Source organism: Mobula hypostoma, chromosome 9 (assembly GCF_963921235.1).
Source record: "Mobula hypostoma chromosome 9, sMobHyp1.1, whole genome shotgun sequence".
Lineage (NCBI taxonomy): Eukaryota > Metazoa > Chordata > Chondrichthyes > Myliobatiformes > Myliobatidae > Mobula > Mobula hypostoma.
The window spans coordinates 34,117,735-34,130,850 of NC_086105.1; the positions used below are offsets into that span (position 1 = coordinate 34,117,735).

Consider the following 13,116-nt stretch of genomic DNA (forward strand, 5'->3'; position numbering starts at 1 on the left):
TGCTCTACTCACTTTACACTTATGACTGTGTGGCGAAGCACAGCCAAATTCAAGTTTGCTGATGACACCAGTGTTATAGGCTGATTTAAAAATGGTGATGAATCCGCATATAGGAGGGAGATTGGAAATCTGGCTGAGTGGTGCCACAATAACAACCTTTTACTCAATATCAGCAAGACCAAGGATTATTGACTTCGGGAAAATGAAACCAAAGGTCCATGAGCCAGTCCTCTTTGGGAGATCAGAGGTGGAGAGGGTCAGCAACTTTAAATTATTTCAGAAGACCTGTCCTGGGCTCAGTGTGTAAGTGCAATTACGAATAAAGTATTGCAGTGCTCTACTTCGAGTTTGCAGAAAGCAAAAACTTTGACAAACACCTCTTCTCCCTCCTGCCATCTGGCAAAAGGTACTGAAGTATTAGGGCTCTCACGACCAGACTATGCAACAGTTTCTTCCCCCAAGCCATCAGACTCCTTCCCCCAGAGTCTAGACTGACATCTACATCATTTATTATTATATTGTAATTTGTCCTCCACTGTGCCTATTGTCTTGTTTATTATTTATTGTACTGCCCTGCACTGTTTTGTGCACTTTATGTAGTCCTGTGTAGGTCTGTAGTCTAGTGTAGTTTTTGTGTTGTTTTACGTAGTCTAGTGTAGCCTTGTGTTGTCTCACTAGTCTAGTGTAGTTTTGTGTTGTTTCATGTAGCACCAGGGTCCTGGAGGAACAATGTTTCATTTTTACTGTGCACTGTACCAGCAGTTTATGGTCGAAATGACAATAAAAAGCGACTTGACTTGACTTGATGTGGAACGGAAAGTATACAATATTGACTGGCTGCATCCTAGCATGGTATGGAAACACTAATGCCCTTGAACAGTAAATCCCAAAAAGTAGTGGATACAGCCTAGTCCAGCACAGGTAAAGCCTTCCCCACCATTGAGCACGTCTACATGAAACGCTGTCGCAGGAAAGCAGCATCCATCATTATGGACGCCCCACCATACAGGACATGCCCTCTTCTCACTGCTGCCATCAGGAGGAAGGTTCAGGGGCCTCTGGACTCTTGCCACCAAATTCAGGAACAGTTATTACCCCTCAACCATCAGGCCCTTGAATCAATGGGAATAACTTCACTCAACCTCTTTTGCCCCATTATTAAAATATTCCCACAACCAATGGATTCACTTTCAAACACTCATCTCATGTTCTTGATATTTATTGCTTATTTATTTATTATTATTTCTTTCTTTTTTTTGTATTTGCACAGTTTATCTTTTGTACACTGGTTTAATGCCCAGTTGGTGTGGTTATCATTCTATACATTTATTGAGTATGTCTGCAAGAAAATGTATCTCAGGGTCCTATATGGCGATGTAGATGTACTTTGATAATAAATTTACTTTGAACCTTTGAACTTTAATTTTTGTGTCATACTATTTGAGTTGCTCTTGTTAAATGTTTCAGGGTGTAAGAACAAAGTAAGACTGTACAAGCCAACATTAGAAAAACATATGGACTACTAATATGCCCTCTATTTAGGAAATGTTACCCGTTGCTGTTCATTATCGATTATGAACTCCCACTGCTGTTTCCTCACTGACCCCATTCAAAGTTCAAAGTACTTTTATATCGAAGTTTGTATACCTTATACAACCTTGAGATTCGTCTCCTAACAGGCAGCCACGACACAAAGAAACCTAAGGGAACTCATATGTTAAAAAAAGACCGTCAAACACTAAATGTGCAGAGAAAAAGATGGGCATCATGCCCATAAAAAAAACCCATTAAAAAAAAGACCCCATTAAAAAAGAATGTAGAATACCCAATGTGCAGAGAAAAAATCACATCATGGATACAATAACCGCAAACAAATAGCATTCTGAACCAAAGTCCCATAGATTAGCGCAGAGCCGAGTTGTGGAGCAGCAATCTAAACTGGCCCATCCCTTGACTCGCCATTATTGTTCTCTCAGCTTTCTCTTACTGCAGTCTACTTTGTTGTCTCTAAACCAAGTATAAGGAGATTGCAAATCCATCAATAATTACTAATTCAAACAGTGCAAACCTAAATTGGTTTGGCCTTGCAGCATGTGGTTTAGTTGCTGCAATGTATTACAACCCAAAGTTTAAGAGAACATCAGTTTTGATGTTTCATAACATTCTTATGTCCCTAATGGTTACATAATGGTATGGCTTCTCAAGAACGATATTCTAATTGGTTATAAATTGTTGACATTTTTATTCCATTAAAAATAATAAATTGACATAATATTTCTAAGTAAGTCATAGATTTACTTTTCCATTAGTTTTAGTTGGATTCAAAACCAAGTTTTAAAAACAAAACAAGTAAATTCAATACTCCTGGGTTGCCCAGTCTGTTCAGAATCATGATAGGTAATGTGTCTAACTATTTAATTATTGTATCAACAAAATGCATGTTTTGTATTTTAAAAGCTGGAGGATGCAAACTTTTTTGTTACGATGAAAAAAATGAAAAAGTTTATTTTAGTGGGTGGAACAATGAAGAGTAGGAACAAAGCAACAAATTAACATGACATATTCAATATTCTAACAATGCCAAACAGTCAAATATTAACCAAAATAACCAAGAATATAAAGAATTCTCCAAACGTCTTTATTAAAGTTGTTTGAGGTAAGAACGCCATTTTAAAAAAACTTTGCAGTGAAGAGTGTTGTTATCTAATTAGACTTTATGTTAAATAATTTAAAGCTACCACACCTGTGTTATTTAAAAAGCATTATTAACAATTTTTATCTTCGATCCAGACAGTGACGTAAGTGAATGGCTTGTTTGTTTTTTTGCATTGAAATGAAATGCAGATATGTGAGGTTAAAAAAAATTATTAAATAGCAAAATCTAATCATTCCAATAAAATGTAAACAATTAAATTGCAAAAAGACTTCTTCAATCAACTTCCACAAATGCTGAACAGTTCTTTCATTCTTTCAACCAATTTCAAACTTTTTGCAGATAGTGCATTAACACATAGGTGTGTGTGATTGCTAGATGTCACAAATATTCCATCCACTATATAAGGAAAAGTGAAGAGAGTTAATAATAAGGGGTGGAGGTAGGTGCTGGAAGTTAAGCCCATAAATGCACAGCTGCAATCCGGAGTACTTAAAAGAAATAGCCAGAGAAACAATGGATATATTGGTTATCGTCTTTCGTAATTCAATATATTGAGAAATAGTTCCTGCAAATTCGAGGCTGGCCTAACATTAGTGAGAAAAAATGCAAAAGGCAATTATAAGAGATATCATAACTGACTCTTGCAAAGTATCAATGGGATTAGATCACTTTGATTTATGAAAAGGAAATTGTGATTGACAAACTTACTGGAGTTTTTGAGCAGTAGGATAAGGGAAAACCAGGCAATGTGGTGTATTTGGATTTTTAGAAGGCCATTGATAAACTTCTACATAAAATGTTACTTGACACTCAAGAAACAGAGAGCAAGAATTAAATGGTTCTTTCTCAGGGTGGCAGTGCGTTACCACTGGGACCCCAGCTATCTGCAGTACACAGTGAATTATTTGTAATATGTAATGTTTCTAAGTTTGCCAATGTTTAAATTCCAAGTTTAAACTGGATGGGATTTAAACTCGAGGCTTAAACTTTGGTAGGAAAAATAGAAAGCAGAGCACTATTTAAATAGTAAGAGACTCAGATATGCTGATGTACAAAGGTGTCCATGCAGATTGGTCACTAAATGCTAACGTGCGGGTAAAGCAAGCAGAAAAGACAAAGGTGTTGCACACAGAAGCAAAGTTGCCGTACTACAACTATACAGGACCTTAATGAGCATACTTGCAGTATTGTGTGCCATTTTGATCTCCCACAGTAAGAAAGGGTACATATGCTATTGAGAAAAGCTTATCAGATTGATCCTTGGGAGGTTTGGACTGTTTTAAGAGGAGAGATTGGGTCGAATAACTAGATGCAAGATGTTTTCCTGTCAAGTGGGGTGCAAGTCTCAGGACTGAAGTGTTAACAGTTAGGGTTGATATAAAGAGAAATTCAAGGAATGGTGAACCTGTGGAATTCTCTACCATAGAAGGCAAAGTTGCTTAATATACTTAAGAAGAAGAAAAGAAGGAAGGGCACAAAAACATTTGGGGGTATGAAGAGCAAGCAGTAAAATGGCATTAGGGTAATAGTACTGAATGATAGAACAGGTTCAAAGATGACTTACCCCTGGTCTATGGTTCTATGAATTTGGTATGAACAGGTTCTCGTTGATACTCTCAGAATTTACATCCATATCAGTTCAGGAAAACTTATAAAAATTAATAAATTTAAGTCTCATTCAAAGTCAGCAGATAAACACAAATGAAAAGATGGTTCTGTTGTTTTAGGACACTCATTATTTTGAGTTTTAGCTTTCTAAGAACTTTTTTTTATTGAATACGATTTTTCATTTGGTTTCATTCCCACAGATGTAGTATTCACATTCCCAATCCCTACATTTTATTTTAAATCTGTGTTTCCACTTTTAAATTTTAACTATTATTAGAGAGAAATAATATTTATAACATCCTATGCAACCGTAAGATATTTAATCTTAAAATATGTATCTTTGCACAAATCAAAGTTGCAGTATAAATGTAGTTGCATGCCTATTTTCATTCTGGCACATATTTTAAGTACAAGCATATATACACATTTGTGCAGAATGTAAGTTAAAAGTACCTTGCCAAGATGGATAATAAATTTTGCAGAACAACAGTGCAGGTTATTAGGTCGCAAAACACAAAATACACTTACAGCTATTTGAAAGAGAAAATTATTAGGTAACTTAAAATGAATTAAGGTAAACTGATACCCACACCTCACAGGGTCTCTTTCCTCTCTCTTTAGGTTCACTTGCAGGGTTCCTTGTTTGTGAGCAGTCCCCACTATTGGTGTTAAGGTTGTTGGCTTATTTACAACAGATGTGGCACTGTACTGAAATAGCTGGTAAAATTGCTGATGAGAGGAGAAGACAGAAGCTGGCTTTGGAAACTGAATTAAATTAGGTCAGAATGCAAAATTTTGTGACCTCATCTTCAATAAATAGTCAGCAGACAAGACTTGGTCATTAATGCTACACTCATATACATTGTACAAGGAGAGCCTGAGAGGCCAAAGGCAGAGTGCAGTAACTAGATCCAGTTAATTTTTTATATATATATAATATATATTAAGTGATTATAAAGTTGTTCATTTTATCTGGTAAGTGATTCTGTTTCTCTTCTGAAGTCTGAGGATGCATACATTCACCATATTAGCAGTAGTGCTTTGGATAAGTGTAGACTTCCCGGGCACTCATTATATCAGAAGGCTTTTTTTAGTTAAATTATTTGCAAACAAATTGATCAACTATTTGGGTGCACTTTTTGCATTTGACATAACAGCACCAATGGAATTTACAATAGCATCTTTCGACTTGCATAGTCTTGAACTGGTCATAGCCCCGTCCACAACACATTAGCTCACAGCCATCCATTCCCTCTGAAGTCTTGTTACAAAGGCGGCCTGTAGTGCCTAGTGAGCCCGTGGTCTCATTCTTCACACAATAGTCAGGGCTTTGGTCAAGGTAAACAAGATCATCTGCAGTGGGGGGATTGAAGCGACTGTTTACCAGTTCCAGCCTCCCTTTGCGGTTGATCTTCATGGCAGCTGCACTGTCGTACTTTTCCTTCAGCAGATCACCCACCTTCCGGAAGTCAGCTAACTGAAGCCAACATGTCTTTAAGCTGCAGGAGCCGGAAACACCATGGCATTTGCATGCCACATCTGCCAGATTATACACAGCCTGCAATAAAAGGACAATTTTAGAAATTAGGTTTCATGAATAAAATCATCAGCATTAATGCCCATTCATGAATAATACTTCACAGCTCTGTTAATTCCAGCTGCAGAATTAGTAAGTCTGTATTTCCTTCAGACTAACGCGAGCCTGAGAAACAGCTTTCGTGGTCCTGATAGCTAACAAGTGAATGATATTAGAAACACAAGAGTTTCTGCAGATGCTGGAAATCCAAAGCAACACACACAAAGTTCTGGAGGAAATCAGCAGGTCTGGCAGCATCTATGGAGAGGCATAAAGGTCCTGGTAAAGGGTCACAGCATAGACATTGCTTGACCTGTTGATTGCATAATTATTGAGAGACAGTCAGAACCAGAAACATGTCCAGCCATGAGTGAGGAAATACACAGCAGGAGAAAAATCAAGCAGCAAATTTCAAGTAATCCAGGTCATGGAATAAAAATAAAGCACACTCCACAAGAAGCATCTTTTATTCATAAGATTAAATTTAAAACAGATCATAGTGATAAATAGGATTGCTAAGAAAGGCGAAGATTGTTTTTGGATTAATTTCCATCACTCGAGTACGTAGACATACATTGGATTCATGTGTTTGAGTGCAGATGAGGCATCATATGACACAGTATTAAAAACATGAATTACTGCCCCCTGCAGGCAGGAGTTGTGTGATAACAGCTTGCACTTGTATAACTTGCTTAAAGATAATAAGATGATTGGGCCCACGAGTATGTCAAGAGCCACAGAGGTCTCCATGGCAGATTTCAGTTTGGATTGGTGTGAGAAACCATAGAGGAATTTCACTCAATGGACAGGTTATGTGGGAACAGGAAAGTTTGCTTACTAACAAACACTAATCAAGCAATATTTGTCATTGACCCAGGTAATATGCAGAGAACAGAAATTACCATCACCTTAAGCAGGTAATAGCCAGTAATTATGCGAGTACAAAAAGCTTAGGAGACAAGTATAGCTTAGAGAACAGCCCTGTATATAACTTCAACTCAAAGAAGTGAGGGAAGAAAAAAATGCTGAAACCAATCAGTTACAAACAGACTTGAGCCCAGATGCACTGGGACAAATTGTAAAGGTCTGAAATTTGCGAATGGTCACCAGAATATATCCATGAAAATTATTGGATTCTTGTAAAAAAAAATGAATCAGGTTCTTCAGGAAAAGGAACCTTCCATTTGTATCCAGTTTAGCTTAAGCTCCTCAATGATGAGAAAAAAATACAGATATGCTCTCCACGTGCTGAGAATAAATCAAAGTTCAAAATAAATTTATTATCAATATGTCACCATATACAACCCTGAGGTTCATTTTCTTGGGGGAATACTCAATAAATCCATAATAATAACTATAACAGAATCAATGAAAGACCACACCAACATGAGCGTTCAGTCAGTGCACTAGGTACTACAAATGTGCAAATACAAAAAGAAATAATAATTATGATTATGATTATGAGGACACGCAGTCCTCTTATATTGTCATTTAGTAATGCATGCATTAAGAAATGATACAATATTCCTCCGTGTGATATCACAGAAACACAGGACAGACCAAGACTGAAAAACTAACAAGAACCACATAATTATAACATCTAGTTACAACAGTGCAACAATACCGTAACTTGATGAAGAACAGGCCATGGTCACAGTAAAAAAGTTCAAAGTCTCTCGAAAGTTCCACATCTCACGCAGACGGGAGAAGGAAGAAAACTCTCCCTGCCACAGTCCGACTCTGAGTCGTCCGAAAACTTCGAGCCTCCGATCAGCCCTCCGACACCAAGTACCGAGCGCCATCTCTGCCGAACGCTTCGACCCCAGCCTTGGTCGCCAGCAGCAGGCAAAACCGGGGATTCTGGGGCCTTCCCTCCAGAGATTCTCGATCGCACAGTAGCAGCGGCAGCAAACCGGGCATTTCAGAAATTTCTCCAGATGTTCCTCTGCTTCTCACGTCTGCCTCCATCAAATCAGAATTGTGCACGGCATCCTACTTACAAATACAATATCATTTCACTGGAGAGCTGCGTGCACTGCGTCGCGCCACCATCTCCTCCTCCCGCCTAATAATAATAAATGAGTAAGCAATAAATATCGAGAACATGAGATGAAGAGTCCTTGAAAGTGAGTCCATAGGTTGTGAAAACACTTCAGAGATTGTGGGAACATTTCAGTGATAGAGCAAGAGAAGTTGAGTGAAGTTATCCCCTTTGGTTCAAGAGCTGGATGATTGAGGGGTAATAACTACCCCTTGTTAATTTTTATTAACGACCTGGATGTGGGGGTAGAAGGGTGGGTTGGTAAGTTTGCAGACGATGCAAAGGTTAGTGGTGTTGTAGATAGTGTAGAGGATTGTCAAAGATTGCAGAGAGACATTGATAGGATGCAGAAGTGGGCTGAGAAGTGGCAGATGGAGTTCAACCCAGAGAAGTGTGAGGTGGTACACTTTGGAAGGACAAACTCCAAGGCAGAGTACAAAGTAAATGGCAGGATACTTGGTAGTGTGGAGGAGCAGAGGGATCTCGGGGTAAATGTCCACAGATCCCTGAAAGTTGCCTCACAGGTGGATAGGGTAGTTAAGAAAGCTTATGGGGTGTTAGCTTTCATAAGTTGAGGGATAGAGTTTAAGAGCCGCGATGTAATGATGCAGCTCTATAAAACTTTGGTTAGGCCACACTTGGAGTACTGTGTCCAGTTCTGGTCACCTCACTATAGGAAGGATGTGGAAGCATTGAAAAGGGTACAGAGGAGCTTTACCAGGATGCTGCCTGGTTTAGAAAGTATGCATTATGATCAGAGATTAAGGGAGCTAGGGCTTTACTCTTTGGAGAGAAGGAGGATGAGAGGAGACATGATAGAGGTGTACAAGATAATAAGAGGAATAGATAGAGTGGATAGCCAGCGCCTCTTCCCCAGGGCACCACTGCTCAATACAAGAGGACATGGCTTTAAGGTAAGGGGTGGGAAGTTCAAGGGGGATAATAGAGGAAGGTTTTTTCACTCAGAGAGTGGTTGGTGCGTGGAATGCACTGCCTGAGTCAGTGGTGGAGGCAGATACACTAGTGAAGTTTAAGAGACTACTAGACAGGTATATGGAGGAATCTAAGGTGGGGGCTTATATGGGAGGCAGGGTTTGAGGGTCGGCACAACATTGTGGGCCGAAGGACCTGTACTGTGCTGTACTATTCTATGTTCTATGTTCTAACTCTTCCTACATCTGGCGTGCATCCTGAGGCTCCTGACAGTAGCGCAAGAAGAGAGCATGTCCGGGGTGGTGAAGGTCCCTGATGATGGATGCTGCTTTCCTGCAACAGACTCCGTGTAGGTGTGCTCAGTGGTGGGGAGGGCTTTACCCATGATAGATTGGGCCGTATTCACTGCTTTTTGTAGGATTTTCTGTTCAAGGACATTGGCGTTTCTATACCAGGCTCAGATGCAGCCAGTCAATATACTCTCCACTACACATCTAAAGAGGTTTGTCAAAGTTTTTGATGCCATGCTGAATCTTTGCAAATTCCTAAGGAAGTAGAGGTGCTGCTGTGCTTTCTTCAAATTTGCTCTTACATGCTGGGCCCAGACAGGTCCTCTGAAATGATAACACTGGGGAATTTAAAGTTGCTGACACTCTCCACCTGATTTCCTGATAAGGACTAGCTCATGGACCTCTACTTTCCTCCTGAAGTCAATAATCAGCTCCTTGGTCTTGCTGACATTGTGTAAGAAGTTGTTGTTATGGCACCACTCAGCTAGATTTTCTATCTCCCTCCTATATGCTGATTCATCACCACCTTTGAATTGGCTAAAAACAGTGGTGTCATCAGCAAACTTGAATATGGCATTGGAGTTGTACTTAGCCTCACAGTCATCAGTGTAAAGCAAACTGAGCAGGGGGCTAAGCACAAAGCCTTGTGGTGCACCTGTGTTGATGGAGATTGTGGAGGAGATGTTGTTGCCAATCCGAATTAACTGTGGTCTGCATGTGAGGAAATCAAGGATCCAATTGCAAAAAGAGATATTGAGGCCAAGGTTTTGAAGCCTATTGATTCATTTTGAAGGGATGATAGTCATGAATTCTGAGCTGTCATCAATAAAGAGCATCCTGATGTATGCATCTTTGTTGTCCAGATATTCCATGGTTGAGTGAAGAGCCGATAAAATGGTATCTGTTGTGGACCTGTTGTGCCAGTAGGCAAATTGGAGTAGATCCAAGTCACTTCTCAAACAGAAGTTGATACATTTCATCACCAACCTCTCAAAGCACTTCATCACTGTGGACATAAGTGCTATTGGATGATAGTCACTGAGGCAGGCTGCCACGTTCTTCTTGGGCACCGCTAAAGTTGAAGCCTGCTTGAAGCAAGAGGTTAAAGATTTCAGAGATTGAAATCACAGTATCATCAGGGGCTGTTGGAGTTTGTGATGGTTCCTCCATGTTTTGATGGTTAAAGCAAGCATAGAAGGCATTGAGCTCATCTGGAAGCAAAGCCCTGGGTGCCATGTCCCTTGATTTAACTTTATGAGGTGATCCTGTTCAAATACCACAACTGTCGAGCATCCTTCATTGATTCAAGTTTAGCCTGGAACTGCCACTTTGCCTGTGAGATGGCCTTCCGGAGATCGTATCTGAACCTGTTCTAGCTTTCTTGGTCACCACACTGATCTGGCCTTCTGCAGATTGCAGATCTCAAGATTCAACCAGGGTTTCTGGTTGGGGAGGACTCTGAATGATTTTGTGGAGACACATTAATCTACAACTGTTTTAATAAAGTCTGTGACAACCATGATGCATTCATTGAGATCCACGTGAGTCCTTGAACACGGTTCAGTCCACCAACTCAAAGCAATCCCGCAGCCACCTCTCTGCCTCCTGTGACCACTACCTTGTTTTCTTAACCTCTGGAGCCTCTTTAGCCTCTGCCTGTATATAGGTAGGAACAGGACAGCCAAGTGATCCGATTTACCAAAATGTGGTCCGGGCAAGGAATGGTAGCCATTCCTAATCTTAATATAATAGCATTCTAGTACTTTGGGACCTCTGGTGCTACAGGTTATATGCTGATAGTTTTTGGGCAGGGTTTTCTTCAAACAAGCTTGGTTGAAGTCCTTGACTGTGATTTGAAATGCATTGGGGTGGACTGTTTCATGTTTGGAGACAACATCATGCAGTATTTCAAGTGCTTGATTATAGTCGGCTACTGGTGGTGTGTAAACTGTGGTCAGAATTATGGAGGAGAACTCCCCAGGTAAATAGAATAGACAGCATTTGATCAATAGGTCTTCAATGTCAGGGGAACACGAGTTCGACAAAACCATCACATTGGAGCACCACCGAGAGCTTATCATAAAACACACACCTCCAGCATTTTGCATTTTCCAAACCAGCAGTTCAAACCATTCTGTAAATCAAAAAGCTTTCGGTTTGATCACTCTATCTGGCATGTTGCCTGAAAGGCACATCTCGCTCAGACATAGAACCCATCATTCCCTCAGCTACTGCAACCTTGTCCTAAGGTCCACAATTTTGTTCTCCAGAGACTGCACACTTGCTAACAAAATGCTGGGTAGAGGGTGCCTCATCCCCTCTGTGTTTCAGCCTGGCTTGAAGTCTCCCACCCCTCGCCTTGCTTCAGGCCATGGCTGTGAACCCTTGTCCTCTTAAAGGCGCTGTATATGCTTGGTCTGATGAGCCCTTCAGAAGACTGAAATCTGTAGATCATTAAGTTGATTTAAAAGTACATTACTATACTTACCTGCTGCAGATTGCAGTCAATGTAATTCAAAAGAGGTATATTTAGAAGTATTGTATGTAGCCCGCAGAACATTGCCATGGTTGTAGACTACAGGAGGAATGGAGACAGGCTAACCCCTATTGACATCAATGAATCTGGGGTTGAGAGGATGAACAGCTTTAAGTTCCTCAGCATAAACATCACCGAGGATCTCACATGGTCTGTACATACTGGCTGTGTGGTGAAAAAGGCACAACAGCACCTCTTTCACTTCAGGTGGTTGAAGAAGTTTGGTATGGGCCCTCAAATTCTAAGAACTTTCTACAGGGGCACAATTCAGAGCTCCCTGACTGGCTGCATCACTGCCTGGTATGGGAACTGTACTTCCCTCAATTGCAGGACTCTGCAGAGAGTGGTGCGGACAGCCCAGCAGATGTGAACTTCCCATTATTCAGGACATTTACAGAGACAGGTGTGTAAAAAGGGCCCAAAAGATCATTGGAGACCTGAGTCACCCCAACCACGAACTGTTCCAGCTGCTACCATCCAGCAAATGATACTGCAGCATAAAAACCAGGACCAACAGGCTCAGGGACAGCTTCTTCCACCAGGCCATCAGACTGATTAATTCATTCTGATACAATTGTATTTCTATATTATAATGACTATCCTGTTGAACATAATATTTATTATACATTACTATAATTGCACATTGTACATTTAGACGGAGACGTAATGTAAAGATTTTTACTCCTCATGTATATGAAGGATGTAAGTAATAAAGTCAATTCAATTCAATTAGTTCACTAGCGCCATCTTGCAGTCCATTAACATTAGGCTAATTGCAATGAAGTAAGTTGGTCAGCAACACTATGATAGTGGGCTGCCAAAACACCTTAAATTGAATAAATCTGACCAAATAGGAGAAATATATTCCTAAAATGAACAGGCAAAATAAATAGATATGGCCCACAAATATATCAAAGTAAAATTACACAGAAAGTTAAACCCTCCCAGTCTTTGCAGGAGAAAGGGGAGGGGTATACTCAGATAAAAAGGGTGATCAGAAAAGAAGAACCAAGAACTTGTAACAGCAGGAGCTAACGCCAGCAAGAAAAAATATTTTACTAAAATAAAAGGCCATCAAACAAGAGATTAAGTTGCTCAGTAATGCAAACAGACCTATAATTATTTTTCCCAATTATTCATGTGAAGTTTCAAAACATACCCTCCCTAGAGATAACCCAAATAAATTCCATGAATTTAATATAAGTCAGTGTAAGCCATGAGTGAACTGTATAATGCAGTGATTAAATCCCTCCTGTACTGAGACAAGTTCAAAGTTCTGGATTCTGGTTGTTCCTTTTTTTGTTGCTATTTTGGGTGATTTTGAATTGGGGTGGCCTGCAGAAATGAACACTGAGCTAAACTCTGAACTGAATATTCCTGGACTCTTTAAATTTTGTGTTTTATATTTTGTGTTGCTCGCTCATTTTCTTGTTTGCAAGATTGGTTTTTTTCTCGCGTGGGGAGTAGGAGGGTTGA

General features: G+C 40.0%; 1 protein-coding gene across 4 annotated transcripts in view; it reads right to left on the bottom strand.

Moving 5' to 3' along the window:
* Window positions 1-5,126: 5,126 nt before the first annotated feature.
* The window catches only part of wnt5b (wingless-type MMTV integration site family, member 5b), a 125,537-nt gene continuing 117,547 nt past the window's right edge, over window positions 5,127-13,116 (bottom strand). For all 4 annotated transcript variants that reach the window (XM_063058042.1, XM_063058041.1, XM_063058039.1 and 1 more), the window contains exon 5: window positions 5,127-5,822. In XM_063058042.1, the coding sequence (XP_062914112.1) occupies window positions 5,364-5,822 (459 nt within the window). In that variant the 3' untranslated portion in view covers window positions 5,127-5,363. The remainder of the gene's footprint in view (window positions 5,823-13,116) is intronic.